This window comes from Scatophagus argus, chromosome 15 (genome assembly GCF_020382885.2).
Source record: "Scatophagus argus isolate fScaArg1 chromosome 15, fScaArg1.pri, whole genome shotgun sequence".
NCBI classification, from domain to species: domain Eukaryota; kingdom Metazoa; phylum Chordata; class Actinopteri; family Scatophagidae; genus Scatophagus; species Scatophagus argus.
In genome coordinates this window covers 4,554,055-4,573,999 of record NC_058507.1, presented here as the reverse complement: position 1 = coordinate 4,573,999, position 19,945 = coordinate 4,554,055, and the positions used below count along the sequence as shown (strand labels likewise).

The 19,945-nt window shown below is 45.1% G+C and overlaps 4 protein-coding genes and 1 long non-coding RNA gene across 13 annotated transcripts in view; 2 read left to right on the top strand and 3 right to left on the bottom strand.

Annotated features, from left to right (window-relative positions):
* Window positions 1-4,272, top strand: part of sos2 (son of sevenless homolog 2 (Drosophila)) — a 33,196-nt gene extending 28,924 nt beyond the window's left edge. The window contains exons 21-23 of the mRNA XM_046413025.1: window positions 174-206; window positions 307-410; window positions 944-4,272. Coding sequence (XP_046268981.1) covers window positions 174-206; window positions 307-410; window positions 944-1,450 — 644 coding nt within the window. The 3' untranslated portion in view covers window positions 1,451-4,272. The remainder of the gene's footprint in view (window positions 1-173; window positions 207-306; window positions 411-943) is intronic.
* A 553-nt stretch (window positions 4,273-4,825) lies between these two features.
* On the bottom strand, window positions 4,826-9,971 carry LOC124071951. 2 transcript variants are annotated; one of them, XM_046413042.1, is made up of 10 exons: window positions 9,764-9,971; window positions 8,731-8,851; window positions 8,414-8,552; window positions 8,208-8,312; window positions 8,035-8,124; window positions 7,618-7,763; window positions 7,395-7,493; window positions 5,969-6,647; window positions 5,346-5,449; window positions 4,826-5,240 (listed from the first exon to the last, which is right to left on the bottom strand). In XM_046413042.1, the coding sequence occupies exons 1-10, from the start codon at window positions 9,954-9,956 to the stop codon at window positions 5,135-5,137; spliced, it is 1,782 nt and encodes a 593-aa protein (XP_046268998.1). In that variant the 5' UTR covers window positions 9,957-9,971; the 3' UTR covers window positions 4,826-5,134. The 2 variants fall into 2 exon arrangements, with proteins under 2 accessions (XP_046268998.1, XP_046268999.1); XM_046413043.1 differs by lacking the exon at window positions 9,764-9,971 and adding an exon at window positions 9,543-9,670.
* cdkn3 (cyclin-dependent kinase inhibitor 3) lies at window positions 9,784-17,302 on the top strand. Of its 8 annotated transcripts, none has more exons than XM_046413060.1 (10): window positions 9,784-9,925; window positions 10,300-10,380; window positions 10,532-10,621; window positions 13,516-13,604; window positions 13,688-13,743; window positions 13,855-13,899; window positions 15,089-15,311; window positions 16,441-16,472; window positions 16,646-16,749; window positions 17,025-17,302. In XM_046413060.1, exons 4-10 carry the CDS (start codon window positions 13,525-13,527, stop codon window positions 17,112-17,114), a joined length of 630 nt encoding a protein of 209 aa, XP_046269016.1. In that variant the 5' UTR covers window positions 9,784-9,925; window positions 10,300-10,380; window positions 10,532-10,621; window positions 13,516-13,524; the 3' UTR covers window positions 17,115-17,302. The 8 variants fall into 8 exon arrangements, with proteins under 8 accessions (XP_046269016.1, XP_046269017.1, XP_046269015.1 ...); XM_046413061.1 differs by having other exon boundaries at window positions 9,790-9,925; window positions 10,283-10,380; window positions 10,535-10,621; XM_046413059.1 differs by having other exon boundaries at window positions 9,790-9,925; window positions 10,283-10,380.
* Window positions 10,546-11,492, bottom strand: LOC124071965. Its single transcript, XR_006845424.1, has 3 exons — window positions 11,390-11,492; window positions 10,909-10,953; window positions 10,546-10,705 (listed from the first exon to the last, which is right to left on the bottom strand). It is a non-coding gene; the product is annotated as an uncharacterized LOC124071965 (long non-coding RNA).
* cnih1 (cornichon family AMPA receptor auxiliary protein 1) overlaps window positions 17,180-19,945 on the bottom strand; it is a 7,405-nt gene continuing 4,639 nt past the window's right edge. Inside the window, exon 5 of the mRNA XM_046413066.1 lies at window positions 17,180-19,156. Within this exon, the coding sequence (XP_046269022.1) occupies window positions 19,129-19,156 (28 nt within the window). The 3' untranslated portion in view covers window positions 17,180-19,128. The remainder of the gene's footprint in view (window positions 19,157-19,945) is intronic.

Sequence of the window (19,945 nt, the reverse complement as noted above, 5' to 3'; positions counted from 1 at the left end):
CAAACTGTGGCCAAGTGGACAGTCCCGAGCCGCCGTCTGAATGCTGACACGCAGCCGTAATGTTCTTTAACAAGAGAAGCTGACGAAAGCCAGTCAGGAGCTTGAGGTTTGTGTACAAGTGAGAAACTGGAAGGAAAATCACACGTCTGCTCTCTCTCCCTTTGGATTTACAGGTACATGTGCTCCAGTTCATCTTCAGCCTTTGAGTGAGTGTTGTGGGCTTTTCAGTTTTCAAGTTCTCAGCGGTCGGAGAATCATTGTACGAGTGCTTTCACGTTCTTTACCTTTTCTTGTTTAACTCCACAGAGTTCCAGTCTGTGTCTTGCGGCAGCCTCCACCAGCTCGTCGAGGAGCAGCTGAAGCCGCCTCCTCTGCCGCCGCGAAGGAAAGATGCGATGTCTGAAGCCAAAGTAAGAGCAGTGCACTATTACAACACCTTAACTCGGTTTGATTTGAGGTGAACGTGAAAATGAAACGCCACCGCGGTGTGCGTTGGTGTAAACGGGCGTGTGCAACCTGTTTTTTACAGCAGTGACAGCAGAGAATTAATGTCGGGGGGTGTTTTTTGTATTTAAAAATACATATCTCGAATTATTAAAGGTCAAAATGTTTTTAGTTAAAAGTCCGCATCTCCTCTGCTGTAAATGAATTCATGAGGAATGAAACTGGGGATGGACATTTTAAGTAATTTCCATATTTTAGTACTTGCATTAAATTATTGAGCACTGATGATTACCGACGTGATGAATGCATCCACAAGGACTGTTTCAAAGAAGCAGGCGTACTTGGTAATATCCGAAAGAGCAAAAATCAGACGTAAATATGTTGTCCTCTTTTGTTATCATCTCATGAACCCCTCAATTATTCTTTCTGACCCCTTGTGGGGGGTGCATGTTCAGGAGTGCATCTCGTTTTGACACGGTCCTGTCTCTCTGTGTCTCAGCTGAGCTCCAGGTCCGACAGCCCCCCAGCCATCCCTCCCCGGGTGCCCCCTCCCGTGCCCAGGAACCAGCCTCGTCCAGGGGTCTACAACGGCCCCCCGAGCGACGGCCCCCTGCCAAGCCCTCCTCCGCCGCCGCCCCGCGACCCTCTGCCGGACACGCCTCCCCCGGTGCCCCAGCGGCCCCCAGAGATCTTCATTAACTACCCCCTGAACCTGCAGCCTTCCCCCGTGGGCCGATATCACTGGGACTTCAGCAGCTCGCCGAGCTCCCCGAACACCCCGCCCAGCACGCCGTCGCCTCGCGTCCCCAGGCGGAGCTGCCCGCTAAGCGCCAGCCAGAACAGCCTCTGTCCTCTTCCTGTTCCCATCACGGCTCCACCTGTGCCCCCACGCCACAACTCCAGCCCGCAACTCCCCAAACTCCCACCAAAGACATACAAAAGGGAGCTGCTGCAGCCGCCACTACAAGGCCTCTCATTGGTGGAGAACACCGACAGCAGCCAGTGAGTCTGCGCTGTGCGTTTTTATTTTTAACACCTCGAGGTGAAATGCAAACTTCAAACTGTCTCCTGCAAACAAAGACACAGTGGACTCAAAGCTACTGATCAGAAAGAATTACACTGCTCCACACACACACACTCTTAACTCCACCCACCGCCCTCTGCATTAACCTATCGCACCCCCGCTGTGCCTCTCAGGGGATCAGTAGCTCCGCCTTCACCATAAACCCTCTGTGCCAATGAGAAACCCACACCGGTGTGCCAGCTAATAAACAACAAGGAGTTGAGTGTTTTGTGTCTTCTTTTTTTCCTCTGCGCGGAGCAGAACCGTCTGCTCCTGATGAAAGTTCTCACCCTTCACACTCGTAACCCACACGTAACCCACACGTAACCCACGTCCCACCCGTCTGTCAGGGTGGGGTGAACGTGGAGGCCTTGGACTTCGTAGCCTCAACTGTCGTGCTTTGTTTCTTTGGGCATTGACGTCGTCTGTCGTCCTACTGCAGCTCGCAGATTTTTACAACCTCCTCCTCCACCTCCACTTCCTCCTCCACCTCCACCTCCTCGACGATCCACTTAGACGTAGCTGTTGGACAGCGAGCGCGAGCAGCAGACATTTCCACAGATTTTTTTTGTTTTGTTTTTTTGTCCTATAAACTGATAAAGAAACACTTGCCAAAGTCTTATTTTATGCAGGGGGATAAGGGATTTTCTTTCTTTCTTTCTTTCTTTTTTAAACAAATGTGACGTTAAAAGAAACACGTAGAGGAGGCGACACTGAATCCCCCACCTTGTATCTCAACTGTACACTGTGACTGTAACGACGTGAGTCAAACTGTCAGACTGTTTGTTTTGTTTTGTTTTGTTTTTGTCTGAAGACAGGCCTCTCCGCAGCCACAAAACGTTGCCTTTTAAAGATCCAACAGCGGTGACCTCTGACCCCAGGCTCCGGTCCTCTCGGCCCGGATTGGACAACGAGAGCCGAGAACACTCCATTTGCACAGCGAGTTTGGGCAGAGTCAGCAGGTTTCGATGAGACTATTGAAAATGTCCCTCTGCGTTGTGTGCGACGGAGGGACGTCCGCCACGATATCAAACAGCACCGATCCAGGACGTGGACGAGGTGGGGACGGAGACGCGAGTTCTTCTCCCCTCTCCGACGCTTCGAAAGCCGATGTCTTAAGCGATCCCCTTACGGACGTGCGCTGCTGTCTTGACACTGTGCTCTTCTCCAGAAGCCCTCATGACCAACTCTTCTTCATTGGTATTAAAACTCAGCACTAGAAGCACGCTTCCTCCCACCAGAGCTGGGACAGCTCCCCCCAGTGGCTGCTCGAAATACCGGAAAAATTAAAAACAAACAAAAAAGAAAAAGAACTTTTTAACCACATTTCTTCTGTGTATCTCTCTCTCTCTCTCTCTTTTTCTGCTTGAAAACATTTTGTTTCATGTTGGAAAGACTGAAATAATCCATGCATCATGCTCAGATGTGCCTTTTATTTTGTTTTCTACTTTACAGAAATAAGCAAATGGTGTCTAAAATGCTAAAAGATAAAGTTGCCTATGTAATGTTTAGAACAAAGCTATACACTATGAAATTGTACATGTTTGTGGATACTGTGTATATATAACATGTATACACTAACTAAATAATTTGTATAAAGTGACAAGTTTTTTTCTCTCCCTGTTGTATTGTACCCTCATCCGCATCTGTTCAGTTGACTATTGCCTAATAATCCAATGCTGCTACAGTCGGATAAAACAAAAAAAAAAAAGGAAAAAAAAAAACAACTAAAAAATAAGAAAATAAAAAACAGGTCACTGTCACTAACTTACTTACAGACAATCTCCAGTTGAAACACTGGGAGTATTAACTGAGGAAAGCCATTTTTTTCTTCCCTGCCCCCTTAGCTGTTTTGAAGCAATGAAAAGAAAATATATAGTTCAGTATGCCAAGCACTTACTTAGATGTGTGCTTCACTTTGTACGTCCTACTAATTGCCTTTTTCTCCTTTTCAAAGGTTTTTTAATGCTAACACTCATTCAACAGAGGTTGGGATGGTATTACAGTTGCAGCTGAATATAAGTCTGCATATATTCAGCTTCAAGTATTTGAGCATAGTGAAGAATTGGACTTTTTTTTTTCCGAGAAACACACTTTGTGCACTTTAGGCTGTACTGTTGAAGAGCCACAGTTGTTATAGGTCATGTTTGTAAATGCAGTGGTCCTATGCAACTGTTCAACTCAACTTTCTACATGGATCAGGGCAGAAGAACCCCGAGTCTACCGCCTCACTTTTATCCCCATGATGTTTGTGAGAGAAAACACCCGAGGATGTCTGACCAACACGAGTTGGGTTTCAGAAAGCGTCAAGAGAAAAAAAAAAAACACATTTATTTTATTTTAAATCAGTTGTGCCCTCTTTTCTCCTCACAGCGGCCTCCTCCGCCTCTCGCTGCGTTTTGTGCAGGTCGTGAGGGCCGATTAAAGCGATCAAACTCGAGGTGAAAGAGAAGTTGTGGAGGATTGTTATCAACAGCTGAAGTCAAGTCACTTCACTGTCGTGTTCACTCATGTTCAGTCCATTTCCCAAGTCAGTATTGGTGGGGTTAATTTTGCCAAAATGTTCTTTTCATTTTCTATGTTGTGTTGTTTTTTCCTTTTGTAAACCCCAGCCCTGACAGAATGACACATTGGTTTTTCCTCCAGTGGCACTGTAACAGCTTGATCCAGCAGTCGGTTTATTTGATGGTATGTGGCCTTTTAACTGCTTTGTATTAATGGTCTTGATGAGATTAATAAATCACCCAGTCTTATTTTGTACTGAACTACTCATTTCTCCTCTTATTTCTTTATTTTTTTTTCTTTTACTGTCTGTTTAACTCTCTCACATGGGCCAAAGGTGTTGGAAGTAAGTTGAAAAGACTGAGGAAATGATAGAAAAAATAATCTGATATTTGGTTATTTGCTCTCTGTGAGAGTCTCTTGTCTGTTTGCTTAAATATGCAGCTAGCATCTGGCTAGCTTTGTTTAGCAGGGAATGTTTCTGTCCAACAAAATCCATGAGACCTCACTGATGAACACGTTATGTGTTCTTCAGTAACACACTCTTCCTCTGTCACGGATGTTTAAAGAGCCACACACACACACACACACAGCAGAGAGTCGTTGACTCACGGCCTGAATGCCCCCTGGTGGTTGGCTGCGGTACAGCCTCCTTGTTAGCAGATGGGACATGTGCCAAACTAAAATCTCAAAATACACGTAGGATGAAAGTTTTCCCAATGGTGGTTTCTCATCACACTGACGTTTGTTCAAATGTTCATTTTTCTGATAAGTTTTAATTAGTTATTTGTTGACTTAGAAAGGGGGTGAGGCATGAGCCTTTTTTGAGTAAGAAAAACTTAAAGATTTTCTTGTCATGTAATCCTTTTGCTGACATATATACACAAATACCAAAAAAAAACAAAGCCCAAACATCATTACATGTCAAAGTGTAATTCTGAAGGACCGAACAGCCAAACAGATCGGCAGTCATTCATGCATTTGCTTTGCTGTCGGGGCCTTGTCAGAAAACACATCCCCCAAAGAAATCACAAACTGGGCTCACGACAGGTTGTGTTTTCAGGGTTTTGTGTGTGACAGTTTTCATGATGGGCCTCCTGACTTTAGGGAGGGGAAGCAGGGGCTTCAAACTGTGCTGCAGGGTCCCTCGCTGTCCTCACTGTCGTCCCACAGTCCTCCACCGCTCATGGCTGCCGCGTGGTTGCCTCGCTGCTGCTGAGACAGGCCTGGTCTGAAGAGATGCCACAGGTACAAGTTAATCTCGTTAACCCAGGTGTTAAAGTTATTACTGTAAAGTGTTAGCGCTGTCATAATGCGACCCGACGAAGGCTCGTACCTCAGGTTTTCTCTGCTCGGGTTGAAATTCTGAAAGCTTTGCCTCGCTGGGGCTTGGATCGGAATGAATCCTTGTCTGCTGTCTTTCTCTGGAGCTGAGTCAGCCTGGTCCATGAAGCAATGTGGCGATAAAAGAGAGCAGGTTTGACAACACTACTGACAGGAAGCCATAGAACTGAACAGAGATGCCAGGGAAACGGGGTGAGTTGACTTAAGGATCAAATGGTATTTGGAGAAACGGGAGTAGATTAACAATATTCTGCCACATTGGAGGTGTCAGGAAATGCTGAGCGACAAGATGCTGCCAAGTTTTGGTTTTTGTGTGGGTATTTGACTTTTCTTTTTAAGCCTGTCTATTCTGAGTCCCCTGTAATGTGCTTTGCCATCTCCCATCCGACAGTATTGTTGACAGATTTAAGTGGAATTTGGTGTGACAAGACAACAAGAGGGTTTGATGCACACAGACAAGAGATCAACACATTCTTGCATTTTCACTGTTTTTCAAAAACTGAAAGTCCTGAAAACATCAGTCACGGCGTTACTACACCACACTGGCATCACTTCCTGTGTACGTGGGCCCAGTGTGGACAAACCACGGTGCTTGTGTAAGAGAAAACGAAGTACCTGTTTGGATGGATCATCCCAGATGGGCCTGAAGGCACTTTTTGGATGCAAAGGAGGCGACCCTTTCCTGACGCTGACCAGCCTCTTCCCGTAGGAGCTGATGAGGCACGGCGTCGGCCCGTCCACGCACGACCCTGCGGTGTTTCTCAGAGGAGGGTGAGGGGTCAGTCTGGGAATCTGCCACCTCAGACACACAGTCCTCTCTCTGGGCGACTGCTGCTGCTGCTGCTGCTGGCTGTATGAGGGCTTTAACAGCACGGGCACCTGGCTGTCCTCGTCTTCATCCTCCCCACTGTTGCTGCCCATCATGTCCCTGCGCAGGGTGCCGTCCGGGCTGCAGGAAGTGACAGAGGAGTAGTCGAAGGCTGAGGTGTCATCTTGGTCTGTCTCGCCGTCCTCAACGCTGTGGTTGGTGTGAGGTGCCTCCAACTCGTTGGTGCTTTTCCCGGTGGGCTGGCTGAAGGTGCCCTGGCCCGAGTCGCTGTTCTCTCCCCATCCGGCAGTGTCGGGAGTCAGGAGGGAGCAGTAGGCGTGTCCACAGTCACGGGCCGGCTGGTTCTGGGTGGTCCGGTCTCTTCCGCAGACCTTCCTCCTCACTGGGCTGCAGGACCAGCACTCCAGACGCATCGAGTGACCGCCGTCGACTCCGTTGGTGAGGCTGACGGCCTGCTGGTCGTCTCTTAAGGGAAGGAGGGTGGAAGTTATTGCACCACGACATCAACTGGGAGGGTGACAGGAAAATCTGTAGTGCATCTACTCAGGTGCTGTTCATAAGCACAACTCTGAGGTACTCTTACTTTATCTAAGTTCAGCAAAATCTTTCTGATTTTAGATTTTAGATTCAACTCAATTCAACTCATATTAACTCATTCCTATCATCCTTGTCCTTTTCCTGTCATTTCCTGTTTGCTCTCTTGTTCCGAGGAAGTTTTATCCTCTTTAATACAAAAATCATGTGCTTTGGATGTTTGAATTTTTTCACATTTACTCCTTCCATAACTGCAGATGTGCCCTTTAATGTGCTTGTGGGCAGCATTCGGCTGAAGTGTTGCAGCTGAGATGATGCCGCCTGTCGCAGCACAACCACAACATGACGACGATGCTTTTGTTTACTGCCACTTGTCTGTATTCACACCTGCCTCTTCACTGATGACGGATGAGATTTAATACTTCCTGTCGCTGCTATCAGGATGACAAAAGACCATGTTGTCGCCAGCGATAATAGAGCCTTTACAAAATATAAACTGCATAATATCTGTAAGTTGCATTGACATGAATTGATGCCTGGAAGGTAAGCATTTTAAATTAATGAGCCAAATCAAATGGGGCTTTCAGATTGTGTGAGCTTGTCGTCATCCCCGTTTGCACCGCAGGCTCTCCTTTCTCCTTGCTGTACTGTCTGAAGCCAGGAGGGGGCGACACTCACCTCTGAGCTGCGGCGTTGGCCTCCTGCTGAGACTCTCTGGTCTGCTGGCTCCTCCTGCAGCAGTTTGCAGAAGATCCACCAGCTGCTGCACCGGAGCAGCTGTTCAAGAACAGATGAACGTTTGAGTCTCTGAAAGTGCTGATGAGCCGAAGACACACACACGCACACAAACATTTGATAAAAACGTCAACATCTGTTCAAATCTTTCTCTCGATGCCCTGACCTTTGTCCAGATCCTTCGCCTTCCTCCCACCGGACGTCTTCCTCCAGGATCGCATGACAGCGGGACAAAACGCTCCTCAGCGCTCGCTCAGTTCCCAGCAGGAGGCTGCAGTCGGGATGCTCTTTACCTGTCCACTGCAACAAGTTCTGGAGAGGGAAAAGGGACAAAAATGTAGCTGCTGGAAGGTCCAATTTTCAGCTTAACTCCAGCTTTTTAAATGAAGCACTAAATAGACAATTTTATAACCTGTGTGTCACCTCTAAACGTGCAATCAAAGGTTCACTTTGCCTTTAACGCTTTGCATGTCTTCTACAGGGACCATCCTCACGGCTTTTGTCCTCTGCTCTGAATCACTTTGTGGCTGCACATTGGCTTGACTGTTGCCTCACCGCTCGCTCACTGCGGCTGCTGACTCACCTGGATGTGGCTCAGGTAGCCGTGTATGCGCGACACGGGTGCCAACAGCAGGGACAGCAGTTTCATTTCCTCTCGCTCCATCTGGCCGTTCTGTTAAACGGAGACAGAAAAATAATCCACCAGCGTGTCCGCTTTCTGTGAGTGATGCTTCTGCCATGTCAGTGAAAATGTACCTGCATTTTCTGACTTTTCTCAGGGCGATTTAGTCTGTTGAACTCCAGCGAGAGGAACGAGGCCAGTGTGGTCGTGTATCCAAGGTACATCTCTGAGAAGGTCGTCTGGACAACCCAAATCGGAGCAATCGTGAGTTCCCTCAGTGTTCAGCGTAAGGGAGACTGATGGTCATAAGAACCCCAAACAACACAAAACATCAGCTTACGTCATTTTGGCCAATAAGCTGCACCAGAATGTCTCCGACCAGAGATTTCCAGTGTTCAGCGGATAGTCGCTCCTGCAGGGTGTTTCTGAAGAGCAGATGTCTCTGTAACAGCTGCTCCACAAACTTCAGGTACGTCTGACTGGATCACAACACACAGAAAAAAAAACCAAATGACATGATATCGCATTTCCTGCACCTGGCCTGCAGGGGCGCACTTTGTGTCCGCTCATGCTTTCATGTCAAAGAGAAGAAGAGGTGATTTAGGTTCAGTTTGAGCATCTGTGTCACAATTTATGCCGTGATGATGTAACACTCACTACGGCTCCACGGTCATCTGGTGAGCTGGTGGGGTCTTGTATCTTTCATACAGCTGGTTCAAAGTGGACACGTACTCCCACTCAGAATGCAGAAGCTGCATCGCCACCTGATGTCGTGCATCTGCATTAAAAAAAGAGAATTTTAATTAAACCTACACAAAGGTGGCTTTCACCTGTCTTTCACATGTTTAGTTTCCAGCACAAGTGTTCTGTGATCATATAAATATACACTATATAGACAAAAGTATTGGGACACCTAACCATCACACCAACAGGGACTTTAATGACATCCCATTCTAAACACACAGACAGCTCTGCAGCTCTAACAGCTTCCACTCTTCTGTGAAGGCTTTCCACAACATGTTGGAGTGTTTCTGTGGGGATTTGTGAGGTCACACACTGATGTTGGACCAAAAGGCCTGGCTCACAATCTCCGTTCCAGTTCATCCCAAAGGTGTTGGATGGGGTTGAGGTCAGGGCTCTGTGTGGGCCAGTCAAGTTCTTCCACACCAAACTCATCCAACCATGTCTTTATGGAGCTTTGCTTTGTGCACTGGGGCACAGTCATGCTGGAATAGAAAAGGACCTTCAGCAAACTGTTGCCACAAAGTTGGAAGCACAGCATTGTCCAAAATGACTTGGTATGCTGAAGCATTAAGATTTCCCTTCACTGGAAGTCAGGGGCCGAGCCCAAACCCTGAAAAATCCACACCTGAATTCAATAATGGCTTGCACTCGAATTCAATAATAAAGATGTCTGCCCCAATACTTTGGTCCATATAGTGTAGCTAAGAGAAATAAATTGGGTGCACCTGCTGCTCAGGTGACTTTGAGGAAGTGACCAAAAAAATGTAGCAGGATTTTTTTCTGGCCACTTGGCTTATTGAATCATGTTTACCATTGTCAGTATTTATAATTGCTTTACAGTGAGGAAAGTTAGATCAGCTGACCCCCCCACTCGCCCCCACCGACAGCAGGTGTTTCTGGTCTCAAATCCAAAATGCATGACAGCAATCAGTGAAAAGCCACTCACCTGTGCCTTCGCTCAGTCCTGCTTTGAGGCCCTGCAGGAAGCAGTGGAGGAGCAGTTTTCCTCTGGACAGGCAGGCCGCTGGAGCAGACGAACACTCGCAGGCCGACTCTGCTGGATTGCTGCTGCGTAACAGTGGACAGACGGCAAAATGTCTCTCTGCAGGTCTGACGTGTCTAATAAACTGCTTCACCATCAGTTCTGAAACTCAACAATATTCTGCATGAAATGTGTCTGAGGCTTTTACTGAGGCGTTTAAACGTTCAGTCTCGGGGAGATTCAGAAAAAACAAGTAAAAACGTGTTCGTCCTCTGCAGCAAAATGATAAAGATTAGACAGAAAAGCCTCGTCTTACACCGAGGAGCAGCAACGTTTACGAGAAATGTGATCTCAGCAGTGAGAAAGACGCTTTGTCTGAGTCTACCCAACTCCTGGACTGTGATTTAATTATTCCAAGCTGGTTCTTATATTTTTAATTCTTATCTGTGGTTATATTGCCTTTCTCTGGGTTTGGACGTGGAGCTGCTTCCATCCTGCAGAGGTCTCAGCTTGTTGCTGTACAGCTGCAGGATCTGACACCGCATCACTCCAAGCTCCTCCTGTGGGATGACGAGACGGAAGTAAGTGGGCTTCATCGTTTTATACTGTGTTCTATCTGTCACGAGCGTCTTTATGTTGCTGTTGACGCGGCTGTCATTGATCGGATTTTAAATCATCACATGACCACAACGCAAGCCGCGACCAAACTCTCCTCGTTCTAATTTTTCTCAGCGGCCTCACCCTCAGCGACTCCACCAGGGCCTCCAACCGAAGAGCTTTCTTCTGGCAGCTCCTCCTGTTCTCCTCCAGCTCCTCCCTCAGGTACGTGTCTCCATGTTGGATCTGACTGAGCTCCAGCAGGGCGCTGGTGAAGCCCGTCTTCAGCTCCGAGACCATGCATTGTAACTGACGGGACAGCAGAGGTCACAAATTGGTCAAAAACTCACGTTCACCAATGAGGCACAAGAACACTGACGTTACACTTCTGAGGCCCACTGGAAGCCGAGGTACCAGGACATCAGAGGTGGTGGTTTATTCACCAGCTACTGACTTCTCAAACTGTCTCTTTAATAAAGCCAGGCGGGCTGTTGAGGGAAGGTGTGGGATACCTTGGAGATTTCAGTGACGAGCTCGGCCTCTTGAGGCTTCATGACCTGCACAGGGAGAGACACACAAACAGTGCTGTTTGCAAACACTCAGGCTGTTGATGTGCACAAACTGAGCGGCCTGGATTACCTGCGTGGTATTTCAATCTTAAGAGTTTCTTAACTGCACCGTGCAGGTGAAGGTGTGACCTCCTGTCAGACTCGACCTGCCCTCCAAATGGAGATCAGACAGTGTTGCATTCACACACCGGATACAAAGCAGGAAGGTCAGCCTGTTGTTCTGCAGCAAAGTGAACATCTAACCTCTCCCTAACCGTACGCACGCCGAGATGATACGAAACAGACAAAAACTGGATATCTGCGTTGTATTTAACTTGAGCAGTCGGCGTTTAAGACACAAAATATGCACATTGTCAGGATTTATTCTTTCTGCCTGTGCATTAAAGCCTATTAAAGGAGTTGGTTCTTGTTTGTTTTGTGGTACCTGCTCGGTTGTTGCCCCTGCCAGCAGACCCTGTGCTGAGGAAGTGGCGAGCCAGCCAAAAAGCTCAGCCCTGCAGGGGAAACGGCTGCAGGAGCCAAGATCTGACAGAATAAGCCTGCTGACAGAAGGACACGCACGGATCAGCAAAAATCTGGAAAAACGGAATATGTAACGTTTTCAAACCGCAAATGCGCCATGTAAAAATCACTTTTTAAAATCATCATCAACGGAAACAATTTCATTTTGCGTTTTCACTGAAATATGAAGAAATCATATTTTCATTGTAGTTTGCAAGGACGTGACGTGCGTGAAAGCGATTTAGAAGCATATCTTCATAGTTTCAAATACGATTATAACGTCGGTGGCGTCTAAAAATTTAAGAAAAGCAAAAGAAAATGACTGAGTGCTGAAGCCAAAGAAACCCACCTCAGTTAAAGCGCCTCAGTGTCGCTTCTCCCGCAACATGTGAGAAGATGCAGCTCATCCAAAGACGCTTCAAGTCTCCCGTGTTGCCTCCTTTGTGGGGGAGAAACTTGAGTGATTTGCGGTGTTTGGAGGCGGTGTTTGGCTGCGCGCTGCTCCGTGCGTGATGCTCAGCGAGCAGCTCTGAGATTCACTGAGGAAGTGCGGCTGATGGAAGACTGCTGTGTGGTACGGAGAGTTACTGGAGCTGGGTTATTCTTATGAATCTGTCAAAATTCATTTCAGTATTTTATTCATTTCTATTTTTTTTTAAATTGGCAAAACGTGGCTCATTAAGTCGTATTTTGAAGGTTTCCAACAAACTGGAAATGTGAATATTTTTATTTTTCCCAGTGGCAGGTCTAGTTAATGTGATTTCTTATAAAGTTACATATTAATAAGATCAGCCATAAGAAAGCAAAAAAAGACCTGTGACTAATAAAAAAGGAAATTTAATAAATTAGAGAGATGGAATTACATACAGTTCCTTAGTGTTGCGCCTGACCTTCACAAAAATACGTTCTTTTACGTACTTTATTTTGAAAGGACTTCAGCTAATAAATGTACGATTCCATTCAGGTTCAGACGCTAAATATCATTAAATAAACATTTTATGTCGCCAACTTTTAGAAAACCAAGATACTAAGGGATATTGTCACCGATCGCACCCTTCACTCCGCCCCTGTGTCTCACTCCGGTGACTAAAACGGGCGCACACGTGACTGCGTTGTTTTGCTGAGGGGCGTGGTTAAGGGGAGTACTTGAATTTGATTGGCTGCTGCGCTCAATGAGTTTTCAAATCGAAGCAGCAGCTGACGGAGCTGTCAAAACAGTGGACGGGAGCAGACCTGGACCGGTGAGAATTCAGAAAACGACAAAGCATTTAGCCACGTTACGTATCTCTGTAACACAGCACAAATCTTCTTAAATCTTCTGTGATTAATCGTGATGTAAAACTTCAGTTGTTCTCAGTTTTCGGTCTGTCGGGTGAAGTGCACAGCGTTAGCCGCATTCAGCAGCAACACATTTCTCGCCATACGCTTCGCAGTATCGTCACCTCTCACATTAATACTCTTAATGCAAATCATATGTTGTGTTCATCGGAATCTTAATACTTTATTTTTTTATTTTTTTTTTTGTGCTGGAGAAAAAGCTAGCTGCTAGCCAGACTATAGCATGTTTAAGTCATAGTTTCCAGGTTGGCGTGTAGCCTAGCTGCGTACCGACGCGCTAGCTTGTTTAAAGGTTTTAGCTTGCTGAGTACAATATCACAAGAAGTTATGCAGTACAAGGAAACTGCACGCAGTAGGATAAAGACCTGCACAATATTATCCAGTCAACGACATAAATCCTGGATGAAATTATACCATTTTGTGAAGTTTAACAAAACAAAATGCCCGAGAGTTAAATCGACATCAACATTATACGCCTGATGGTGTTTACGGTGGCCTGGTGCTTTGCGTTGCAAAGACTTGAACCTCGCTTATACAATAATAATCCTCAGCAAACACTGTGTGCTTTTTCTAAACATCTAAAATATTAATCGACATGGTTTTGGATGCTAACATTAACTCTAGTCGAAGTGCACTAGTGTGAAGTAAACAGGCTGAAAGTGTTTTACGGAGTGCGTTTGTTCTGTGACTTCCTGTCCACCGTCCGAACAGCCTGAAGCCATGAGGACGAGTGAGTTTGACTCCTCATCTGAAGAGGAGGATGCTGGAGAGGAGCAGCTGACTCCCTTTCACATCTCCTGGTAAAGTCTCAGCACTTCCTCCTTTTGTGTTGGGATGAGTTTCGCTGTGTTCATGATATTATTTTATTTTGACTGGCCTTTAGGTTGCCTCTGTCCATTGTGGAGTGCTCGCAGTTTCTTGGCATATGTGCACTACCAGGTACAGTCATGTTATGCATCTCTGCATGTTACTGTTGTTGCTTTACTTTAAGGTTTTGTGCAACTGATGTTTTTTTTGTTTGTTTGTTTGTTTTTGTAAATCTAACTTCAGGATGCAAATACAAAGACATCCGCAGGAGTCTGGAAAGAGATGTTGGTAAGAGGACCTTCATCCTTACTGCTGTTCTGGAACAAACCGTATTGTCATCCACAGCTACATCTTATTTTACTTATTATGCTTGTAGATTAGCACTGTCGCCTCATAGCAAGAGGGTTCCAGGTTTGAATCCCGGTCTGGGCCCTTCTATGTGGAGTTTGCATGTTCTCCCTGTGCCTGCGTGGGTTTTCTCCGGGTTCTCCGGCTTCCTCCCACAATACCAAAAACATGCACATTAGGTTAATTGGCTGCTCTACATTGCCCCTAGGTGTGAGTGTGAGAGTGTGTGGTTGTTTGTCTTTGTGTGTTGGCCCTGCGATTGACTGGCGACCAGTCCAGGGTGAACCCCGCCTCTCACCCGTAGTCAGCTGGGATTGGCTCCAGCTCCCCCCGCGACCCTGACGGATCAGCGGTATAGAAAATGGATGGATGGATGGATGCTTGTAGATTTGGGGAATGTAGCGTACGAAAGCCATTTTGTGAGAATGAGACTGTTGTGAAGTTAAATCAGCGCACTTTTACTGCTACTGACAACACAATCTGCAGCAACGGTCACAATTTCTTGTTGTCCGAGGTTCCATCTTACAGATCGCTTGTTTTGTCTGAACGGCACAACAAGGAGATTTAGTTTGCTGTCACAGTCCTCGCATTCAAGAAGCTAAAACCAGAGATTGTTTACCATTCTTGTTTGGAAACTGACTAAATAGCCAGCGATTCATTTCTCTGTTGATCAGTCAAGTGATTAATTGACTGATTATTTTTTTTCAGCTCTAATGAGAAATTCCCCACTGCGAGACTAATGAAGTCTGATCTAATCTTAATGTGGCTCTTACAGTGAGGGTTTTGAGCGACTTTCAGCTAAAATTAGTGAAACGAAACTTATTCGAAGTGGTATCTCAGTCTAATTATAGTCGTAACAATTTAACACGTACAGTGGATGGCAGGAAGTTGAGCCGCCTTGTTTGAAAATAAGCCTTTTTTTGTTCCAGTCCTCTGCAATTTATTTCCAGCAACAATGAAATTAAGTTTAATTCCTCGGTGTCCAACAATGTGTGCCAGGGGTTAACCTGTACATCACATCCCGAACCCCTAAAATGATCATGAGAAGGAAAGGCTCTAGCTTAGCTAAATTAACCCGGAGAACGAAAATTCTGTTTGCAGCTTTTGTTGCTTTCTCTCTCGTCGACAGAGGAGCTCCAGAATCAGGGGGTGCAGGAAGTGTTTGTTTTCTGCACCAGAGGAGAACTTTACAAGTACAGAGTCCCCTCCCTGCTGGACGTCTACCAGCAGCGCGGCTTCACCGTCCACCACATGCCCTTCCCGGACGGAGACGCTCCTGAGCTGGAGCAGTGCTGCCAGATCCTCGAGGAGCTGCAGGTCAGCCTCGAGAACAACAGGAGGACCGTGATCCAGTGAGTGAGCTGCTGCTGCTTCCTTCCTGAAGTGTAGCGTTAAACAAAAATGCACACAAACAGGAGCGTCCAGTCAGGCTATTTCACATTTCCCGGTTCAGTTTTTGTTCTGGATTTGAGTGCAGGGTATAATAAAGTATAGTATACAGTATAGTAAAGCAGGTTAGGACGCTGCTGATAATGCTGCCAAAACCAGTTGACTGCTGTTGATGAATCTTGTTTTCCTGGTTGCATTTTTATTGTTATAATTTACTGTATATTTCATTGAAGGGAGCACATTTAGACTTAAAGTCCAGCAATTAAACAACAGCTCAGAAGGTTAAACCTCTCCCCTCTTTGAGCAGGATAGTAAACACCCCTCACCCCAACTATGTTTTGTCTTTGGCAGCTGGTTGAAACGGTGGGGCGTTCACAAACATGAAACGCACTGAACCTGATCATGTCTGCATGAACAGAAAGAGGATTCATTTAACAGAAAATAATCTGCGTTTGTGTGTGACAAATGATCATCTTTTGATTGGATTATATACAACATAATATTTATTGCTGAGTTTCTTCTTTTAATGAGACGGCAGTTTATTTATTAATACACTAAATGTCTCTTGTTTTAAGGGGGGGAAAATGAGGCGATGACATGAAGCAGCACACTTTATCCTGACTCAGATCTTATGCTAATTTGACGTGAGTAAAAGGCTCAGTGTAAAAGTGTGTCTCTGCATATAAACCAGGACACGTAAAATCAACTGGAGAAACTACTGAAAGGCACCTGAGAGGCTCTTGAATCCCCAGGTGAGCTGATAAAGCCGCTCACCAGGCAACAGGAGCGAACTGGCTGGACTCGCTGGATGTGCGAGGCAGTCGGCTGTAGAAGTGAAGCAGCGTCTTTCTGTCCGAGCATGCGCACTCTGAGCCCCCCCTTGTTAACGTTGAAAATGGACACCTGTGACAGCTTCATGTGACAAACGTGTCCTTTTGTGTCTCTACGATGCCTGAAGCATTTTTAAACCCTTCAAGTGCCAAACAGAACAACAGCCACAACTGGAAAACATGCTTTCAGAGTTTAACATTTGATTTGATTTGATTTTGAACATTTCATTTATTTATTTATTTTTTTTCCACCCCCCCCCAGCTGTTACGGAGGCCTGGGACGCTCTGGATTAAGTAAGAATATTTAACTTATAATTTGAACTAAGACCCTAAGATTCCCTAAGTCATGTGATACTGCAAAAGTTTGCCCTGCTGCGAAATGTCAAAATCAGTCAAAAAAAAAAAGATGTAATTTATTTCACTCGCTGCACTGACTCACTGGCTTTCTCGTGACTTCCGCCGTGCAGTCGCCGCCTGTTTGCTGCTTCACCTGTCTGTAACGCTGACGGTGAACAAGGCCATCGAAGTCCTCAGGGAGCACCGAGGAGGAGGAGCCATTCAGACTGTGAAGGTGAGCGCTTCCTTCTCTCTCAGCTTTTGTACGTTCATTGCATATTGTACTTGATGAGGCTAATTTTCTGCCTTCTCAGCTGCCAGTCGTCAGCATTAATGTGACATTTAGTTGTTCGCTTGTTTTTATTTGGCAACAAAAAAAGCAAAACCTCAAGTTTGTTTTTGTCATCTGCTTGAAAAGCATGTCTGACTGCTGTTTGTTCTCTGTGTGTGTGTGTGTGTGAGAATTACTGCTTTGCTGTTCATTAACAACTTCACTCTACTCTTCCGTAGCAATACAACTTCCTCCACGAGTTTCGGGACAAGTACTCGGCCTACCAAGAGGGCCGAGAGGCGTCGACAGAGCGCTCGGTGTCTCGGTGATCCCTGAAGCTGTGAAAGTATCACCTTTTCCTCACACTCTGCTGTTTGTGAGCAGTTTTTGTGTGTGTGTGTGTGTGTGTGTGAGAGATATAACTGCATTCTCTGAGGTTTGCACTTTAACAGAATACTCTTAATATATTGCTGTTTTTCATCCTCATTGTAATCAAATGAAAGTCTCTGTGAGGAAATCCTGCTGTCGGCGTCTTTGTAATTACAGTTAAAATACTGTAGGTTTTTTGTTGTAAATATCAACTGAAGAAAGGCCTTCTGCCGCAGCGATGCCCTCATTTGAGCAGAAGGATAAATTAAAGTTAGATGTCAGCTCCAACTTTTGACATTTTGGCTACTAAACTTATGATCTCAAAAGGTCCGAGTCGGCGGTCACATCCCTTGAAGATCCTACGTTTTTGCTTGTTTCATAAAATCAGATGTAAAATATGTTCAGTAGGGCTTTCATGGGCCTTTTATAATTATCATAAGAGAAAACGAAATGTGAATAATAAATAATTTCATCTGCTCATGTAGTCTTTTCCTTTTAAAGCTACCGAGTTAAAACATTCCAGTCCATGATAACAGAGTGGGATCATTTTATTTAGATTCGAATAAACTTAAGTCGTCGTTTCCTAGATGTGACAAGATGGGATCTAATATAAAAAAAATTAAAGTTTTATCTGACAAATGATCGTCCCATTCCCTGATAAATTTACACATTTGAAAATGGCAATAAATACTTGATTACTGACGAGTTTTGTCTAATGGCCTCGACTCTTTCCAGATTTGACTCTGGAAATGAGCCGACGCTGCGAGGAGTGCTTGATATCCCGAAGACACAAAAATGTAAAATTAAAAACAAAGAATAAATTAACACTGGAGCTCCTAATGCTGCGGAATATTTGATGTGGAAATGCACAATGACGGGAAACAGTCTAGGATTTTCCAAAAGGTACATCCAACAGTTTGGCACGTCAGCAGTTTTCCTACCAAAGATCGAAAGCAGAGAATAACAGTACTGTTGCTGCCTAATGCTGAATATATTGTTGTACTGTTGAGTCTACCTTTGAATGTCTGGACAGCTGCGAGGGCGATTCTACAGAAATACAGGTCACATACACATCGCTGTCTACTCTTGATTCACACTTAAAAGAAAAAAAAAACAAATTACCATTGATTTCAATGGGAGTTACATGATGATGATGATAAATGGGTCAGAAGTATGGAAACGATACATCAGACAGCTGGAAAACTGACAACCGGACTATGATTGTCCCTGTGCAACATGTTTCACTAAGCGATAATAACCCATGCACTTCAGCCCTCGATGTACCTAACTGTCCCCTTCAAGTCCCCGAAATGTTCATAGTAGGACCATATGGATCTGTAGGCGAGAACAGAAGTCTAGTTTGCACTTTGTCCTTTGTTTTACTGACGATGATGAATCACATGGCAGGTATAGATAGACTGTTAGCTGCTGAAGCCCAGAATCTAATTCACAGGAAAAAGCTAATGCAGTTCGGCACGCAGCTCAGATTCTCACAGGAAACGCACACCTGAAAATGTCTACCTAATCAGTAAACACTCAAAAGTTGGGAACCAAAAGGAGAAAAAAGAAGAAAAAAAATTCCCACGCATCAAAAATCACCACACCATTAAAAATAAAAAAAAAAGGGAAAAAAATTGTCCATTCATTGTCCTTATTTCCTTAAAATTTAAACTACAGTGCTTATGAGAGGAACGCTGCGACTGAGATATTCGCTTAAAACGGGCTAAATGTTTCCAAAATGACACTCTGCACAGTGTGTGAGTGTGAGTGTGAGTGTGTGTGTGTGTGTGTGTGTGTGTGTGTGTGTGTGTGTGTGTGTGTGTGTGTGTGTGTGTGGGGTCGAGAGTCCGTCCGCTTGAAATGGCATCTTGTGTCGCTGAACGATGTTCTCCAGCAGGTCCAGTGTTCCAGCACCAGTATCTTAGTGTCTGGTGGTCGACTGTACATGCAGGTCCTTTTCCTTCATCGTCTGGTTTAAGAGCTCACCAGAACATAAATCATCCTGTTAGAAGGAAAAGACAAAGTTGAAGTTAAACACTTTGAATGTTTTTACAAGAATATTACGCATTGCCATGTTGGATTTTTACATCCTGTTTTGTTAAAGAGGTAACTGTGAGCTAAAACTGGAAATATTTTCTTGCTGAGAGTTAGATGAGAATATATCTCGTATCTGCATGGCAAATAATATGAACTTACAGCCAGGAAACGCTTAGCTTAGCTTAGCTTAGCCTTGAGGCTGGTGTGAAAAGTCTGGCTCTGTCCAAAGGTAATAAAATACATCTACCTGTGATCGTAAAGCTCACAGACTAACACAACTAATAATCTATTATCTAATCATCTATCTAATTTAATTTGTACAAAAACTTAAGTGTTGAAACCACAAGTCACCATTTTACAGGTGATTTTATGACTCCATGAGGTCATAGCTTTGGATCAGGAATCAAAGTGTAAAATGACAATTTGTGTGAGCTTTAAGCGCTGGTCATCTGATTTCGTCACCTTTGGGGGTGGAGCCAAGTTTACTTTTAACCAGTGTTTATGCTAAGCTAGCCGGCTGCTGCATGTAGCCTCAACATGGTGGTGTTAACTGCTAGGAGACTTACTGGCTTTACTTTTAATAAGAATACTTAACTTGCATCAGTGTTTTGACTTTACCAACTACAAACCCGGCAGATATGCTCATGATGAAGTTCAGTAACTCCCCAGTCTTTACAGACTGGACACCACTAGATTATACATTAAAGTTCTGTGCAAGCTAGACTTGTGTTATTTTGAAACTCTCACAGCAAAG